The sequence below is a fragment of the Halichoerus grypus genome, chromosome 1 (assembly GCF_964656455.1).
Source record: "Halichoerus grypus chromosome 1, mHalGry1.hap1.1, whole genome shotgun sequence".
Lineage (NCBI taxonomy): Eukaryota > Metazoa > Chordata > Mammalia > Carnivora > Phocidae > Halichoerus > Halichoerus grypus.
This window is the reverse complement of record NC_135712.1, coordinates 162,656,385-162,675,629: the sequence shown is the minus strand read 5'-3', so window position 1 is coordinate 162,675,629 and position 19,245 is coordinate 162,656,385. Positions and strand designations below refer to the sequence as shown.

General features: G+C 53.6%; 1 protein-coding gene across 2 annotated transcripts in view; it reads right to left on the bottom strand.

The window, feature by feature from the left end:
* Positions 1-264: 264 nt before the first annotated feature.
* SLC6A6 (solute carrier family 6 member 6) overlaps positions 265-19,245 on the bottom strand; it is an 84,186-nt gene continuing 65,205 nt past the window's right edge. For both annotated transcript variants that reach the window (XM_036073651.2, XM_036073653.2), the window contains 6 exons: positions 17,120-17,232; positions 12,545-12,682; positions 11,137-11,239; positions 10,471-10,571; positions 7,720-7,890; positions 265-4,745 (listed from right to left, as the gene is read on the bottom strand). In XM_036073651.2, coding sequence (XP_035929544.1) covers positions 4,605-4,745; positions 7,720-7,890; positions 10,471-10,571; positions 11,137-11,239; positions 12,545-12,682; positions 17,120-17,232 — 767 coding nt within the window. In that variant the 3' untranslated portion in view covers positions 265-4,604. The remainder of the gene's footprint in view (positions 4,746-7,719; positions 7,891-10,470; positions 10,572-11,136; positions 11,240-12,544; positions 12,683-17,119; positions 17,233-19,245) is intronic.

The window sequence follows — 19,245 nt, the reverse complement described above, 5'->3', positions numbered from 1 at the left end:
GCGGCAGGTGGGCTTCAGTCCCCAGTGTTGGTGGAACCAGCCGGAGCAGACTCAGGAGTCGGAGGACAACGCTTTCACAGACTTGCTGTGTGCCCTGGAGTTGACTGCATCCCCTCTGTGATCCTCTGCCTCAGCGTCTCCGACCATGGATGACAACACCACCTTTGGGGAGCACCCTGGGGCAGAACTGAAAGCCTCTGTAAACTGTTAGGCGCTTGCCACACAGAAGGAAAGAGAGCCTCATCAAAACTGAACCCACACGTGTTGGATTTTAAAAAGGAAATGTTTATTTTCATGTTATAAGGTGATTACAAACTCCTCTAAAAAAAAGCAAAGATGAATTTAAAATATCGATATACATATTTATCTAAAAAGCAAAAGAGGAAAAGAAAAGCCCTGCAAAATACAGGGATTCATATCATAAAACATTTATACACAAAAGCTTGTATACTGCAAGACTGAATTACACACCAAGGATCTTATTCAGATACAAATGTTCCTCCTCAGAAGAGTCTCGTTGGTTGATTTTTTTTTTACAAAAGTTTAAAATATCTTAAAAATATTTTGAAGTTTTAAAAAAAAGTCCTGATGAGCCAGACATATTTCTGGAAGGAGGCAAGACCCACATTCTCAGCTTTCTCTTGTGCTAAATACAGAGTCACAGTTGCTAGGGATTCGAAAATTAATTGGGGGAAAAAAAAAGAAAGAAATGGAGCCAACATCTCAATTTGAAGCCAAATATATAACAAGATGCTCCATCCCTCAGGGAACTGTCAGAACACGTCTGCAGTGACACCCACAAGAGAACAATGAAACACAGCTTCCTATTAAAACAAGAGCGTTCTGAGGGCCAGGCGTCAACAGGGTGCTGGGGGCGAGGGAAATGCTGTTCTCTGGCTTCCGGGTTGCTCACGCCCCTCTCTGAGTTTTGATATCTGGGACTTGGTTTGGTTTGTGCTTGTTGGATTTTTGCACGGTGCTATTTACAGCATCCACGTAGACAGCCCAGCCTGGGGCTGCCTGACACTGGGGTCTCGGGCCGGAGGGGACCTCGATGTCTCTCTTGGATCCTTCCTGGCCTGTGTCTGAGGCTTGAGGGTAAGGAAGGCACCTCTGCCTTTAGCACTGGCTGCCCAGAGCATTGCCTGGTCCAGAAGGGCAGTGTTGGGAAGATCCCGACTGGGCCATGGACCACTACGTGGTGGCACCTGGGTGACACAGATCACCCCGTGCTAGGCTGAGGCTGGCTCACTCCCCTTGTGCTTCACCACCTTCTCTGGGGGGGGTGTGTGTGCGGGAGATCTGGGGTGAGAAGGAGGGAACAGAGGTACAGAGAGGGGGCTGTGTGTCACCCAGAAATCCCCCAAGGCCACTTCTCGCTCCCTGGGAATGTCCTGCATGGCCTCAGGCTAAATCTTGCCTAAGGGATTCTGCCTCTTGTACACCAACTGGCTTCACTGGGCCTCAGTTTCCTCACATGCAATCGGGATCTCAATTCCTAGCTCAGAGGGTTGTTGGGTGCAGTCACCCGTCCCACAGAGCCGCAGTGTGAGGTCCGGCGGGCCCGAGGATGGTGAGAGGGTGGGGGTGCTGCTCTCCTCGTCCCTGAATGCTGGGGGACAGAGCGCTTTCCTTTTTCATAAAGGCTCGTCTTTGGTCTTCAGGGAGAACAATGGGGAGCTGCACTCACCACTCGCCACACACCCCTTGGAGAACTGGAGCAGCTGGAACTGACTGCAGACAGTCTGGCTCCAGTCCCTGTTCTCTGTGCCCAGTCTCTTCCTCACTCCGGACCTCATTTCCCCCATTTTACAAGGGCATTCATGGGGAGGCATTGACCATGCAGGACGGTCCACTGCAGGGACTGACACGACCCTGACATCTCCCTGGGTGAGATTTATCCTGAGGCCCTTACCCATTTCTGAAGCCTCAAAAAGTTCTTTAACCATCTCCCTGGCATCCCTTCTCAGAGCCGGCAGACTGGGCTACGTGGGGGCACCAGAATTTCTGACCCATCCCAAGGCAGAGAGCGGGCGGAATGCCTGTTCTCCAGAGACAGGAGGACCAGAGTCATGAGCTCCAAAGACAAGTTTCCTTTATGTGGAGACATATAAAAGTCACGCATCATTACACCTTGTACTCACAGAGCCAAGTTCTGCAGATACACAAGGGCAAGGGGGGGTAGACAAGAGGGTCCAACTGGAGACAGGTGCACCGGGAGATTGTCGAGGAGTGGGCTTGGGTAAAGTGGCTGACCTTCCTTCCAGGCAGGGCCTGGGGACTTGGTCTGCATGTGTCTTTGGTCTAGAATTTGGTCTGCGAATCTTATAGGAAGAAGCCTTTCTCAGGCCATTTCCAGAATGTTGCAATTTGCCTACCAACCCAAAATACTGTAGCCTTTCACCGGAGGGGAGATATTGTAGCCTGAAATGACCACAAATGCCCAGGCAGCCACAGTTTGCCAAGCCCCCCTTATCCCCACACATCGCCTGTCCCCAATCGTCGACAGTGGTTAGTTTACTAAGTTCCATGAGACAAAGGAAAATAGGTCACATTGCTACTCAGTAAAATTAGGAAACAACAAAAATAAAATCAGACACAGTGGCAACCATAAATACATAGAAAAAAAGGAACACACAATTGTTAACAGTTTGGAATAGGACTGGGTATTGTTTGGCAGAGTATATGCTTTGGAAACAGTGAAATGTGAATGTTTGCCAAAGAGAAGAGGTTCAGGATTGCCTCTGCCCCGGGGGAGGGGGACACCAGAGGCTCCTCCCCTCCCGAATTTGGGGAGAGGGTTCCAGGATTCAGAGAGCCCCCGCTCTGAAAACCCGAGCTGGACTTCTCTCTCCACACCCCACGAGGCAGTCACTGTCATCTTTGAGTGACAATGTTTCGGTTTAGTTTAGACTCTGAACTTGGAAGTGACAGTTTAAATGGCACAGTTTAGGTCCAAATGGGGGCTTGGGTGGAGACATGTCCGTGTCAGGATTTTAAAGGTGGAGTACCTTCCCTCCTGGTTCAGAGGGGAATGCCACTCTCAATCAGGCTCTTGGTCAAACCAGTTCTGGGGTGCCAGCCCCCCGAACAATCCCACCTTTCTAAAAAAACGCTCCCTCACCTCCTCTCCTCGGTCCCCACATAGTGTGCATCTAACACCGGCTACTGCAGGGGTTGTGACGTGAAGGGCCTCACCACCTCCTGAGTCGTCACCAAGGGCTGCTTTTGTGCCCGAACGGGGAGGAGGGTTTGGGAGCACTTCACCGAATCCAAGACTCGGGAAGCCTCCAAAAGCACTCTTGGCACTCCCAGCGAGGAGCTGGGGCAGCCTGGGCGGGGAGCTTGTCAGGAGTCTCCCAGCCTCTGGGAGATGAGGACAGAGCTGAGGGGTAGAGATGAGGAAAGAAAAGCACCCCTCCCTGACACCAGGCCTCCCTGAACGCCTGGGCCCACACCCTTTGGTCCACCGGCCCACCCTTCGTCCCTCACCGAATACATCATGCTTCTCTCCCCCACACAGCTGCAAGAGATGTCAGCTGGGGAGCGGCCAGGTTCTTTAAGGTTAAAGAACCCCATTAAAATGCAACAGCCCCATCTGTGTGAGGTTTGGAGCCCCGAGACCGCCAGCTCCTGCTGGGCGGGCCTCAGAGCTCTACCTGGGATGCCCTGGGCGGCAGCCGTGCTGGCAGCCTCCTGAGGGCTCCTGAATGTCGGGGCACCATCCTCACCAAGCCCTCCTGCGAGCTCTTGACGGGCCCCCCCTCAGATGAATGGTTCTGACAATCTGTCGGATGGTCCTTCTGACTATCCACCCTCAATCTCAAAGTATTAGGTGGGATTTTGCTCCTGGTGCAACGGTTTCTAGAGAATCAGACTTTCGCTGTCCGGCCTCATCTGTCCGCTTTAAGTCAGTCCCTTGATGTGAGGGGTGGATTCATTATTTTGGCATCTCTCTTCTTGGCTAATACAAGTGTAATGAAGCATCTTCTCGTGGCCCTCCTTTCTCCAGCCCCTCTGGGTCTGGCCAGCTCGTGGGCCCTCCCCTTCCCCAGCTGTATGCTTCTATGTGAACCAGGTTGGGAAGGTACTACACCTTTAAAATGGGTCTGCTGTCCAGGAAAATCCCACCCTGTGTTTTGAGGGGCAGAACTTTCTGCCAGCTACGCAAGCACCGAAGAATTGCTTTTGAAAACGAGATCTATTGCTGGCAAGAAGATCAATTCAAGTGGTAAAAGTGTATGACAATCTCTAAATGTATATATAATTATACGTAAAAAAAAATACAAAGAGAAATTTACCAAGTTCCCATAAAATACATCTAATTCAATACGAAAGCTCTGCCTTGCCCCGGACATCTGCCGGTGGGTTTTCTTTTTGTACAAAATATCCCCAAATCAAAACAAAATACACATACGCACAATACCACACGCACACACACCCCCCCACACACACACATACGCGCGCGCACACACACACAGAGTAACATTTTCTGTGACAATTAAAAAAAACAATCCTAGTGCAAATAGAAAGCTCTGTAAACCTGGTCCTATGAGAATCTAATGTTAGTAAACAGCAGGGAAGCAGCCCGTCCGCCCGAGAGCTCACATCATGGTCTCTACTATGATGTGGGTCGGTTTCATGAGAGCGCCGTTCACAGCCAGGCGGGAGCTGTAGGGCGCAGCCCCCTCGCGCTCCACGGCCCAGCGGTTGGGTTCCCTCGGGGTCAGCAGGTACTTGAGTCTCTGGAGAAGCAAGGGGACGGGAGCAGAGAGGAAAGTCAGGCGGCTGCTTCCCCGCTCCGCCACGACCGTCTACACCCCCTGAGTCGGGCCAGTGTGCTGTCTGGCCTTTGGCGAACTCGGACCCTCTCTGGCCCCCCCAAGGCATCCACTGGCAAACGAAGGAGTTGAACTAAGGTGCTTCTAAGGTCCCTCCGGGCCTTGAATCAGCGCAGAATTCCTGTCAGTAGTTCCCTTGGCCAACCCCTGCTTGCCCACCTCAGGGACAGGGGACTCACACCTCCCAGCTCCGATTTCTTTCTCCCATGGAGCTGAAATACGCCTCCTTGTAATTCCCATCCCCCGACTTCTCTGACTTGCAAAGCAGCCCGAGTTTCTGCAACCTGTATGCCAGAGGTTGGATAACTGTTGTGAGCCTCCTGCGGCCCCCACCTTCCCCAAGGAGAAACTCCAAATTCCTCAGCTGCCTGGAAACTGCATTTCCTGCCTTCTTGCACTAGGGTCCCTTCCCTTCCCCACCCCGTAGGTATCCGGTTCTCCCTGCTCAGGGCTCAGAGACCACTGTTCATGTCCGAGCTGCAGCTTCTGACAGAGAGGAGCCAGAGGTTGGACTGTACGAGAATCATCCCATCACTTTTGGGCAGGGTGAGTTTTGTCCTCCTGGCTGGTTGCCGGATCATGGACTCAGTGAGGCAGAGAGCCCTTCCCAGGACACCCAGAAAGCCAACAGTGGCCAGCTCAGGGCTCTTGACTCCCAGCTCCCCTCCTGCCAAGTGTCCATTCAGAGACTTCAGTAGGAAGCAGTCGTGAAGAAGAAACCTTTCTACTCAGGCATTTACATTCCACTTAAGTATATTACAATTTTTTTAAGGTGCTTATTAAAAGCTACAGTATTTCACTTGGAAAATCCAGATTTCCATCTGTTCTTAAAAACTTGCAAGATCTGGCAACCCCAGGGCCATACACCCCCTCTTGGTCACAGCACGCCAGAGCTGAGGGCCTGGCTGCCTGCCGCAGCTCTGGATCACCTTCTCCAGGTCCCTCCCAGCCCTGCCTGATGGCTTCCCTCGCCTGGGTTCCCTGCCTGGTCCTGGGGGAGCTGGCCTGGAGGCCCCAGGTAAAGGGCAAGGGATGGAAGGGCGGCCAGAGAGCAGGCTCAGCTCCCTTCCACCACATTGCCTCTCTGCACAGGTGCACGCCCAGAAGATGGGACAAGAGGTAGACAACGCCAGGCGGCCAGCCGGGGCTCCAGGTATATGGGAGGTGCAGACGGAACTGGAGTCCTCCCAGGACAGAGCTCTGGGTTTGCAAACCTGGCTCAGAGAGACGCTCATGGCTGGGAGCACAGCCTGGAGACAGGTCGAGGGGCCCACAGCAAACAGATCGATGGGGGCTCCTATGCCTTCAGAGGAGGGGGCTTTGGTTATCCACCCGGTTTGTAGGTGCAAGTTTGAGTGGAGGCCTCACCCACACCCTCTTCCTTCCCCCACACAAACCCCATTCTCATCAAACCTCTAAACTTGGGATGGAACACTATTTTAAGATTAGGCTTTGAAGGGACACAAGTTAGCGTTAGATGTCTCCCCTCCACGGTTGAATCTGCAACTGCTGTGGGCACTGACCTATCAGTACAGGCATTCAAGACCCTCTGCTGCACCCCAATCACCCCTTTAGTTTCTTGGTAGTAGGGACATTCTGGAAATTCCCAGGGAGGGGCTAGGTTGGCATAGAGTGTTTAGCGGGGGACATGTGGAGGGCTCAGGGCCGTAGCAATCACCCATCTGTCCCCAGACCCAGTAGTTCAGGATTTTAACAAATCATAGGGCCTACCAGTATTCTGGCTGAACACTGGGGTCCTTCCCTGTATCCTGACAAATTACAATGGGTCCACTGCTGCAGGAACCCCCAAGGGCCCCAGGGCTGTCCTGGCTCAGACAGACCCCGGCTTCATGGCCTGTGTTCCTCCCAGGCACGCCCCCGCCTACTTCCTCTGTCTAGGGCAGGCTGCTCCCTTTCTGCCCAGGGCCGCCCCTCTCCCCCCACCACCACCACCTCCAGGCCATTCCCCTGCCCACAAGGAAACTGGCCCAGCCCAAGGGGGAGCCAGGGCCCCAGGACATCCTGGCTCCAGATTTTTAAGAGAATAACAATAAAAACAGCCCAGAACAAAACAGCGTAGTCTTGGAGCTGGCCCAAGCCCAAAGGTTAAGGGAGATTCTAAGAAAAGGATTTCTTGGAAAGAGCCTCAGCTTTTGCCACAGCCTGGAATCTGCAGTATTGTTGGGAGAAATTTCTGAGGGGTTGGTGGTAAGGAGGGAGCCTCGGGGTGGGAGCCCGGCAGGCACAGGGACCTGGGGGCCTGAGGTTCTGTCTCCGGCAGCAGACGGGCCCACAGATGCGGGGAAGGGGACACCAGCATGGGTTGGGCTTATCCAAACCTTGGCTTCAGGGTAAGAGAAGGCCTCTGGGTGGAGCTCAGGCTTCCTTCCTGGCTCCTTGTCTCTTGTCTTATGGCTTCAGCAACACGGCCCCCACTGCTCCCAGGATAAAGCCCTAGCTCCGAGCTTGGCATGCAAAACCACAGTCACCTGTCCAGAGCCATCACCCACCCCCCAGAACATGTCACTGCTGCCCAAGCGCTGTCACACGTCCTTGCCTGTGAATGCACTGGGCATCACGGCCTTCCATGTCTCATTCTCTGCCTGGCAAATTCCTCCTCCTGCCCACAGCCCTGCTCCGAACCTCACCACAGAGCCTTTGTCCCCGTGAACTGTTCTTTTTTCCTGTTCCCCCATGTGCCTGCCCACAATCTCAACCCCTCCACAGGGCAGGCAAAGGGTGCAGGACCCAGAGAGGCCAGCGATGTGCCCAAGGTCACACAGCAAACCGACAGCCAGCAGCCGGTAGCTGACTTTCACCCTTCCCCCCTCTCACCCTCCCACATCCCCCACATCCAGCCTCGGCCCCATGTGCTCACCACGAGGAACGGCCCTTCCGTCTGGCAGAGGCGGATGACCATGACCAAGGGGACACACATCATGGAGGACAGGGCCAGACTCCAGCCCAGCCCGATGGCCCAGGTGGGGTACACATAGACTTTGTTGTAGGTCAGGGGGATGTACTTGACGAGAGAGAAGATAAAACATCCCTGTGGAGAGATGGCACAGTTAGGGGGGGCCCTGGGCATCGGGGGCACAGAGCTTAGGGGACCAGGGCAGCCCCCACCCGAGGGGCCTCATACCCTTCTCCACTCTGCTGCCTGAGGACCTCCCTGGGGCAAATCTGATCAAGTGGCTTCCCTGCTCAGGACCGTTCTGGGGCTTCCCATCGCCTTCAGGACGCCATCTAAACTCCTCAGCCCGGCCAGCAATGTCAGCCAAGAGCTGTGCCCCTCCACCCCTTACCTACCCACTACGCCTTCTTCCATGTCCACACCCCAGCTGCCCTGAAATCCTCCCAGCTCCTCAGCCACTTGCCCCGGGGCCTTAGAACAGGCTGTTCTCTGACTAGAGCCCTTCACCCTTCATCTTCTCATCCTAATTTAGCTCTTATGGTCCTGCCTTACTTGTCCAGGCCCTGCCCAGACGCAGTCAGGTGCCCATCCTCTTCCTTCCCGGGAAGCATGTGGTTATAATTACTTCTTCAGCACACACTCCCCCACCCAACTGAGTCAGTGAGGACAGGTGGGGAGTCAGTCTTGTTCTCCCCCGGTTCTCTAACACCTGGTGCAGGTCCCGGTGCACACAGTGGGTGCATAATAAACACTAACTGCATGGCTGAAAGTCTTTCCTCCGCTTCCCCAACTGCCACCCACACATCTCTATCCCTGACCCCCAGGCCTAGCTTCCCAGGACCTGGTGTGGACCTGGGCCTTGCCCAGTTGGGTGTCCAGCCCCAAGCCCATGCCAAAGGCCGGTGGCTATCAGCATCCATGAATGGTGGGGTGCAGTGAGCTCTGAGCCCAAAAGCCTATGCAAAGTCCGTATTTCCCTGAGAAGAGCACATAAGGCTGGCTGGGAGGGCCCAGGACTTCTGCTTCTTGTCAGAATTCCAGCATCTCAGTGTATAACCCAGGGTTGTCGTAGATTCATCCACAGTGTAAACATGACTTAAATCTCCACTACCTAATATCTGGGGTTTGATGGGAAGACAAATCTACAGAAATCAAAATTAGTGATGGGGCAAGGGAGAGCATTAGGCTGCAGATGTCTCCCATTAGGCGTCTACTGTATGCCTGGCCCTGTTGTTGTTCCTGTCCCTAAAGGTGGGGTGTAGCTTAGACAGGGAGAGGCCCAGAAGAGGGCTGCTCTAGGCTCTCCCAGCACCAGGAAGCTTGGTACCTGCCCATTCATATTCCTCTTTCCACCAGGGTGACCTTATCCTACCACCTGGGGATGCAGGCTACCCCTGATCTATCCAACTCCTCGGGGAGGAAAGGAGGAAGAAACTGATGGTCAGAGTGGTGAGAGGAGTTTCTCACAAATCAACGTCAAGTGAGGACGAGAACAAGGGCTTTGAACCCAACTAAATTCATCTCCAACAATAACTCGCCAATTGTGGTTCCTGGCTGCTACAATTTACTGAATTTTGTGGGGAAAATACGCACGTCAGATGAGAAGACCACAGCCATATTCAAGGGCAGCAGTAACAACCTAAGGTTGTCAGCTGCCACTCACCTCCCACTGCAGAGTCCTTGCTTTATGATGGGGTAAACCGGGGCCCCGGCAGGTAAGGGACTTGCTTAAGGTCCCACACAGTGAGTTAAGGGCAGTATGGATTTATTCTGGCCTGGGAGCAGGGTCACTGAGGGGAGGATCCCATTCATCTCTCAGCACCTGGTTCCTAAATGTAAGGAACATTTCTGCCATTTGCACTCCCCACGGTATGAGCTGAGAATGGCATAGCAGATGTCTTCCCCTGCAGCTAGCTCCAAAGCTCACGACTGGTTTCAAACAATGACAGGGAAGCAGAAGACCTCCCTTTTGCAAGAGCCTCTGAGTGGAAGTTTGAAGTGGGGTGCCTGGGCACGCTCTAAGCTACATTCTAAGATGGCGGGCAAGGGAACCCTGGTGGGAAGAGGAATGTGGCACATCACTGCCTTTGGGTCCTGGGTGGGGACGAAGCTTCCTTGTTCTTGGGAGAGTCCGTAGCATCTCTTTGCTGGGACTTCCCACAACCCCCACCCTGCCATGGAAACAGCGCATTTCCAATGTCTATGACCTGTCTCCATTTGACATCCCAAAGGCCCCTCAACTTAATCAGTGACCCAAACTGAGCTCATTGAGTCCCAGAAGTGCTTGGGCAAAGGTTATGTGCTCTGTTGTGGACCCCCTGAATTTCTCAACATGCCCCGATACACTTTCCTCTTTCAGAATGCCTTGCTTTGCCCATGCTGGTTCTTCTGCCAGGAATGCCCTTCCTTTTTTCTCTTCCTGACCAGCTCTTATCCTGTATATCCTGGGCTTGTGTATCGGGGCATGTTGAGAAATTCAGGGGGTCCACAACAGAGCACACAACCTCCTGCCCAACCTGACTTATCCGTCAAAACTCATCTCAAAGTAACTTTTGGGAGCAGCCCGCGGCCCCACCTCTCCCAGGCAGAGGTGTCGCTGGGCTTGTCAGAGGCCAGCATTTGGCAGATGCTGAGTGAAAGATGGGTTAGCAGGTAAGAACGTCAAGCCCCAAGGAGAAAAGGCTAGCACCCACAGAAAGGCAGGGCAGAACTCACAACACAGAGAACTGGAGTGACCACGGCCCAGCTGTACTTCATCCACGGCCCAGGCCGATAGCCAATCATGTCCTCAATACCGTCATAAAGGTTATCGCTGCCTAGGAGAGACAGAGGTAGACAGATGGTCACGCAGTGTCCAACACTAGCATCTGAATTGCACAGAAGGGGCTCAAGGGCCATGAGGGGGTCCCTGGGGTCTGCTCCAGATCCCTGCTACTCGACGCCACAAAGACCCAAGGGTGGCAGGCGTTTATCTGAAATTACTTGAAATTCAAATGTAACTGGGCATCCTATATTTTTCAGGCAAACTTAGACAAGCCCCAAAACCTGGTGTGGCCAATCCAAGGTCTCAAGAGGGTTGAAATGGACCATGCCTGGATCCCAGAGCAGTAAATCATAGGGAGACCCCTGCATAGCCGAATTCTGTGTTTGTCAAAACATACAGTCATACCCTGCATCTTCAGCAAGGGGAGAACACGCAGTGCGGCCACGATGGTATTATTTCTGTAGGGAAGGGGCAGTCCGGAGGGGAAAAGTCCAGATAGGGAAGGCCTTTGTGTTCAACTCAGAATGAATTCCCCTGAGAATTCTGTTTTGGAAGCTTCTAAATACAGACACCCAAAGCAGAGACTTGAGGAAGGATATACAACAATCTGTACTCACCATATATCCAGGCAATAACAAAACATTCAAAGAATGCAACCCACAAAAGGCATACACCGCTAGCTGCATAGTAGTCAAAGAGTTGAAACACATACATGCCACCCTGTGAAGAAAAAAACCAGAGAATGTTGGCTTGCTATTTGGTATCCAACTCCCTTAATATATAAAGAGCTTTGGCATATCATTAAGAAAGAAAAAACCCAAGAGAAAAATGATGACCAGACACATGTGTAAAAAGATGCTCAACTTCATGTTTGACAAATTTAATTAAAAACACACACTCAGAGGCGCCTGGCTGGCTCAGTCGGTGGAACGTGTGACTTTTGATCTCAGGGTTGTAAGTTCAAGCCCCACGTTGGGCGTAGAGATTCCTTAAGAAAATAAAATCTTTAAAACACACACACAGAAAAATGAAAACAAAACATGTTTTCCTTAGCAAAAATGATGGGTTTCCTGAAGCCTGCTTCCAAAGGAGGTGCTGAAAACTAACTGGGGCCAGCAGAGAATACTTCAGTGATACTGAGCTGCTCGGTGTGGACCTATGATCTGCTTTTGGCATGTGTGTGTGTGTGTGTGTGTTCCTTAGAGGCACTCTTAGGGAAACATTTATTTGTATTTCCAGTAGGAAAAAGTGGGGATGGGAAACCCAAATTGAGTTTGGGGGCAAATGCAGCAATTTGCTGGAGAATGTGGGGAGGTGGGTGGGCAGGGGCGCATGAGACAGCAGGCTATGCCAGGCTTCCATGCTTTTATTATTTAGCACAAGAATCTCTTTCTTTTCTCGCCTGCCTCTTCTTAGACAGCTGATCCACTGTTGCCTTAGACACTCCCGGCTTCCTTCCTCTCTGCTCCTTTCTTCCCATTTAGATGGATCCTCCTTGTGGCCCCTGCCCATCCTCTGAACAGCGCACACTCCCGGTCAACCAGACAGGCCCAAGCACTGCCTGCAGTGTTTACCAGGAGGTCTGCATTTACCCTCTCGAACGTCTCCACCTCCCCCCAGGCCTGAGAAGGGCCACTGCACAGTCACGGATGAAGAGAGCTGCTATTAAAATGGATTTCAGCTCAAGTACCTCTCCCCCAGGCCTCCTGGGAGGAAGGGGGGACAGAGGGCAGGGGGTGGCCATGGTGTTGCCACGGTAACAGGAGAAAGGGCCCGGGAGTTTGGGTCAACTGCTGGGTCCTGAGCTGCCTCCTGCTGCCCACAGTGTAGGCCAGGTCCCCTGGGCAGGGTGGGATCCCTGAACTGGGTGGGGCCAGGACACCCCCTGTCCTGGTCCTCCCGCCTAGCCACTGCCTTCACTGGCGGGGGTCAGGCCAGCCCTGATCCGATCTTTGCAGCGTATGGAGGTCACCAAGAACCCTGCAGAGAGGATGGTCCCTCGTGCCAGGTGAGAAAGCCACCTACCTCCGTCACCATCGCCAGCCCCAGCAAGTAGCTGATGCTGCACACGAAGGCGATGAAGATTTCCCGACGGAAACCCTTCCTTAGGAAGGATGGGTAAAGATCGACCAAGGACGTGACCTGTCCTTCGACTTCAACAAACTGCGGAGAAGAAGAGAGTGGTTGAGCCCCAGGTGCCCAGCACCTCCCCTCTGCTCAGAGAGTCCCCAGCATGCGCAGAGTAGCCTGGGGGGTCAAGTCCAAATGTATAAACCTGACTTGGTAGGCTCTGCCTGGGGAGTCCTGCCTGCTGGTCAAGCCACAGTGGGCCACACACAGTTCTCCAAATATCCCACACGTCCGTCTCTTTGCTTAAGCTCCCCAGAATGCCTTTCCTTCATCCTTCAAGACTCAGCTCAAGAATGACCTCTTCTCTGAAGCCAATGCTGACCTTCCGCCTTAGCCCGCTGGCTGGAAAATATGTGTTGGCACGAACACCTCCCCCCATTTCAGTCTTGGTCCTTTCTGATGCTGAGGGCAGTGTCCCCTCATTTCTGTGCCTCGAGTGCCCAGAATGGGCCAGGCACGTGTGGCTGCCCAGCAGACACATGAAGAATGGGGAGGGGGCTAACTCAGGGCAAGTCTGGGCCCCACTTTCCCCAACAGATTCACACGGTGGGGTTTTAGCTCCGTGGGGATTGTGGATCCATGAAAGAATCCAAGTGCCCACATGTGTGAGCCAAGGGCTCACCGTGCCCCCAGGAACCCATTCCTGGGCTCCCAAAGGGAAAGAAGCCCATTTGAAGGGGCCCCTCCTTGGGTAATGTGCTAGGATGATTCTCAATCCCTCTAAATCTTTCCATCTTTGCAATTAACAATGTAACTTGGAGACTGATCCATATCATTACACGGAGAGCTGCCTCTGTTTTAAATGGCAACACAAAACTCTGTCCTGTGGACCCGTATCGTCATGGGTCTGACTGATGCCCAGTGGATGGGTTCCAGCCTTCTGCGGCTGCTGGCCTGGGCAAGGACTCTTCCTCCCCCTCTAGCTTTGGTGCGTAGGTATCGCAGCTCAAGCCGGAAGTGAAGCTTCAGGGGTGAAAGGCACGTAGAAGCATTTTACATTTGGGTAGCTACAGCCAAACTGCTTGCCAACCAACACACCCTCCAAGGCCTGTCTGTCAGATTCCTTTAAAAGTTGAAAAGCTAAAACCTTGACCTTTCTGTTCTTTCATCTGTGAGAGGCATTTGGGAAGGATGTTTCCCCAGCATTCCTACAAGAAAAATCCAACCACTTAACTCCTTTGGGATGCATCACAGGAGGATCAAGGAATACAAACAAGGAGCAAATCCCTTTCATGGCCGAAAGGGGCTGGAAAAATGATTTTTCATTGCCAGGAATTCAGGGAAAAGATGAGCAAGAGGCTCTTGAAAGGGGCCCAAAGAAATGGGGCTGATGGTTTGACCTCTGATTGATGTGTCAGCCAGCGGGGTTTTGACCCTAAATTGCCACGGAATTACAGAAAACCAGCTCAAACATCAATCTTCAAAAGGAGTTTAGAAACAAAGGTCCTTTCCTTTTTGAGATGGGGAAATTAAAGACAGGAAGGAGCAGTGTCACTGTGAGTCAGGGTCAAGACCAGCACAAGCCCCTCATTTCCAAGTTCCCTGCCTTTCTGGAGAACGCCGTCCCCACCCCTCAGTCCTGCTCCACCAGCCTCTTCAGACCTCTCTCACTGAACAGCTATGGGATCTGATTTCTCCAAGCGTCAGTCTTCTCCCCTGCACCATCGGGGGATCTTGCCTACTCAGTAGCAGGGATGTTGAGAAAGATGTGAAATCATGAGAGAAAAACTGGCAATAGCGTGATTGCTGTGAACCCAAGTCAGGGGCTGAGTGAGGTGCAGGGAGATGGGGCCAGCTCTCTCCTCCTCCGGTGCTGTTGGCTCTCTCGCGCAAGCGTCTGCCTCCAGGCGCATGGCATCCCTCCTCCACCTCACCAAGAAATACACAATGGTACGATGGATCCTAAGCCAAAGAGTGCTCCCCACGGATGCTAGGCATCTGGAGGGCGTTTCCTTTACGTGCAAGGGTCACACTCCATCAGCGAGAGGCCTCTGCCTGTGGTTGCCTGGGGATCTCCGCGCTTCCATGGGAGGAAGCTATTTTGGGGGAACTCCAAGGTAAGGCCGGGGGGATGAATTAACAGGTCAGGGAACGGGTGGCCCCAGGGGCAAGCCCATTCCTTAAACCAGCTCTGCACGGCCTCGGCCGAGTCCTTGTCTCCCTCAGCCTCGGTTTTCTGGGCTCGACAGGGCAACAGCTGTGCCCAGCTATAGGAACTTGTGTTTAATGGGGACAGAGCTTAGTTTGGGAAGACGAGAAAGTTCCGGGGATGGAGGGTGGTGACGGTCACACAACAGCGTGAATGTACTTAACACCACTGCACTGCATGCTTAAAAATGGTTAAGATGGTCCATTTTACGTTACGTGCATCTTGCCACGTGCAGGTACATCAAAAGCCCGGCATGAAGCCTTGCCCCCAGGAACGCCTCGCATGACAGAGCTCCGACTGTACTCACGGTGCACGAGGCGGTCACCGGCATCTGCAAAACCTTCCCCTACGGCCCCGAGTTCACACAGCAAATAGATGCAAAGGGGGGATTCCAAAGGAGGCCATCAGACTCCCGAGACATCATGCCCTAGCTCCTGGGGTTCAAATCCCCATCAGGCTCTTCTTGGTATATCAATCAGGCAGGTCATTTAAGGGCTCTGAACCTTGAGTTTCATGTTCTGAGCGGAAAGGGTACCAGCTCCCCCTGAGGCTGGCTTTGAGAGCTGGCCACGATGCCCCGAGCCTGTTGGCCGCCATGAGGCCTAGCTCAGAGGTGCAGATCCCCAGCCAGGCCCCCCCTGCCTCCCAGGGTAAAAACCTAATGAATAAACCACCTCTGCTCACTCAGGAAGCAGCTTCCACAGCCCAAGAGGCCCATTTGGGGCCCATGGAGATGTCATGCTTTGTCATTTATTAACCTCTCTCTGTTTTTGTTTTTTGTTTTCACTTAGAGCTTTGGAAGAAGTTATAAAAGCCATTTGCTTGGGGCCTCCGAAGGCCAAACTCATTAACGAGGGATGATTAATGGAGTCCTCTTGCTGTTTATACAGCTCAAGCCCACCAACAACTGCACAAGTATTTTGTTTTCAGGCTCCCAAATGTTTCCACTCTGTCTTCTCTGCTAATCCTGATCCCCATCCTGCCAAGTCCTTCGCTCTGTTCTTGACCTCGCTGGCAGACGGCCTCCTCTCCTCTGCTCGACCTTCTAAGACGCTCCTCCTACCTGCTTCGGAGTCCACAGGGACCCACCCTGGGCCCTGGTACGGAGGCTGCTGCCCACAGGTAGGTGGTGAAGCCCTCCTGACCTGGCAGCAGGCCTCACCTCTCACAGGTCCCAGCTAACCAAAGATCTCCCAGGAGGCGGCCAGAGACCCAGACAACATGAGATGGCAAAACGCCACCCTTTCAGATGTTGGCCCCCCGGGTGGCACGGCTTGTAGGGTTCTGGTCTGGGCATACCACCAGCCCGCCCTGCATACCCGAACTCCCCGGTCCTGGAGTCATGCCCGTGCTCTAAACTGTCCTCTTGAGACACCCCCAAGGTGAATACACATATCTCCAGGGGAACGTGTCCAGGAGTTCACTCTACTGTCCTCCAAGCACCACTAGCTGCTCTGTATCAGGCACTGTGCCTGGTATTTCATACAAGGCAGTGGAGGTATAATCACACCCATTTACCAGATGAGAAAACTGAGTCTCAGACAGGGGAGGAAAAGTGCCCGCTGCCACACAGCAGCTGTGGCTCCAAAGCCAGACTCGGCCTCTGGTTGGCTCTCACTGACATACACACCGGAGGCCTGAGCCCTGGAGGGATGGGATGTAGGGGTTAAGACGTGCAGGGAAACAGCCACACGCAGGTGGTGGGTATACGACGGAGTCCTGCCGTGGGAGGGCAGAAGCCAGGAGGGCCAGAGGACAGGGCGGGTCTGAGCGAGGCACCCCAGTGCTTAGTTGTTCACCGAGCACTGGAGGATCACAGTTTCACTGCATGGGGAACAACTCCCGTGCTCCAGGCCTCACTGAACACCAGGTGCGGTTTAGGCCTCTCTGGCTGCACTAGGACAAGCAGGGACGGCCTGGGCCGTGACTGTCGTCCCCGCCCCGAACTGCCTATCTGCCGCATCACTCATGGGCCCCCACGGGACCCTCCGTGGGAACACATCATCACCACCTGGTCTTGTCCTTCTACTTCCTGTCTATGGCTTCGTTTTGACCACACCCTTCAAGTGTCCGTTTCCCCCTGGCTGGGGTCTAAGACTCGAACTCTGGGCCAAAGGTCCTCTTCCTGCTGCCCTGAGGTCTCTTCACCCCCACCCCCCGGGGTCCTAGAGGAAGCCTCGCTGGCTGCAGCTGGTGCAAGTCTGATGTGAGGGTGGGAAAGGGGTGACCATCTCACACATGGCACGCTGAAGGGGGCTTTCCCAGAACCCCGTTCCCCACGGGTGAGCCCTCCCCACGGCGTCCCCTCGACCCGTACCTACCTGGCTATCCAGTCCAAGCAAGAGAAGCATAATAAAAAAGAGAATGGACCAAAACGTGGGCAGCGGCATCATGGTCACGGCTTTTGGGTAGGCAATGAAGGCCAGGCCAGGCCCTAGAGGGAAGAGAGAATGGGGAGGGGCAGAGGGGGGGCACATTAGTGACTGAGCCCCCTGGAGCACTGGAGCTCACACAAAGACACTCGGGACTGAGGCGGTGTCCCAAACCCCAAATGCAGGGAGGAGCCGGGTCTGAATTCCTGCCTGGGGGAAGCGCCCAGGCCTGCCTCCCTTTCGGACAGGGCGCGCTGGGGCTCGGGCGGGGCCCCGTTTTAGCATCTGTCTCCTAGGCAGCAGCACCCGTGGCCTCACAGAATCTGGCAGGCACCGGGCATTTAGGAGAGGGAAATGGGACTGAGCCTGGGACTGGGAGTCCCAGGGAGCCTGGGTTTCGGGACTGGGACTGAAGTCTACCGGCTTGAAAAAGGAGCCCCCCTCCCCCAAATCAGAGCAACCACGCCAACATTTGCTGGAAGGAAGCAAAGGGGGAAAGATCTGGTTATCTGAACTACTGAAGCCCCCGTTTGCAAAGAAAAGTTTTCGACTTCTGAGTTAATGACTGAAACACTGTGAAAGAGTACAGATCTCTTCAGGGGTGCATCTGCGCACCCCACCTGAGCAACGCCACAGCCAAGGCCCAAAGCTGAAGGGAGGTGTGCGCAGGGCAAGACCCCAGGCTCAGGAGACCATCCGTCATCTCCTCTTTACATCACCAAGTGCCCCTGCAGGGCCTCAGTTTCCCCACCTGGGAAGTGAGGGGCAGGATCCCAGAAATGCCTCCCAAGGAGCCTTCTTGTGCCCAGATTCTCAGATGCTGAAACCACTACCCTAGAAAAGGGCTTCTGGTTTCTAAAGAGGGGACTCTGGCAGAGGCAGGGTGTGGGAGATGGGAGCCCCGCCAGCTTAGGGGGCACCTTTCTGACTGGAAACATTCCAGAGACAGAGGGAAAGGTCTCCTCCCATCTACAGGGGGCCTGAGGGGAGAAGCCAGGGGGAGGAACCATAACTGAGGCCCGCAGGTGCAAGAGGCGGTAGGAAGCAGCAAAAGAAAGGAGGCCTGAAAGGGGCTGAAAAAATAAAGTAAAATCCACAACTTAAAAATAAATAAATAAATAAATAAATTTTAAAAAGGTCAAGAAATGTGAAGACAAAAAAGGGCTAGAGGGCAGGATATTTAGAGCAGATATCAGAAACCCAAGGACTGGCTTAAGAATGAAAAACAAAAACAAAAACAAAAAAACTGTAAAATAAATTGGAGCCAGAAACCACACCGTAGGGCATGAACCACAACCGTGGCAGGCAGGGGCGAGCCCTCCTACTGGCCCGGGTCTACCCGACTGAGGAAAACCCGCCTGTGACCTGGTGTCCCCACACTGCGACGGTAGAAAATCCCACGAGAAGTGGGGTAAGGGGCGCTTGTACCAACCCCAAAGCCCAAGTTGGAACAGAAGCCGCGTGGGCACCTCGGCTGGGGCCCACGGGGCCCCCTCCACGCCAGCTCTGGCCCGACTGGTAGGCATCAGTGCGTGGGGATTCGAGTCCAGCCGACTGCGAGACAGATGTAAAATGGGGCCCCCCACCCCCCACCTGCCGCCCGCCGCCCGCCACCCGCCGCCCACTGGGGCCTGGTGGAGGTTTTCTCAACGCGCTCGTTTCTGTATTTCAGTTTTGCCTTTGTCAAGCCAGCCTCTGGGAGAGGGTCTGAGCATCTTTCTCTAAAAGCGCACGGTGAACTATAGAGAGAGAAGTCCATGTGAAGGAACGCAGCCGCTCCGAGCACCAACGCAGGCCTCTCGGCGAGCAGAGAACGCGCCCCTGCCCGCGCCGTGTGCACTCCGTTCGGCTAAATAATCATCTGGTTCAAATGCACTTCGCTCAATATGGTGCTTGTTAAAAGCTTATTAGAGAAATAATCATCCTTGATGTGTCAGCTGTTCAGACATCACCGTGGGGAATAAACGACAAGGTGTTTGAAGTGGACAGGAGGAAGAAAACAACTTAGGGTGATGATATAGACAGATATAAAAATACCTAGTTGTCCACGGAGAAATATCTATTTTTTTATCCCA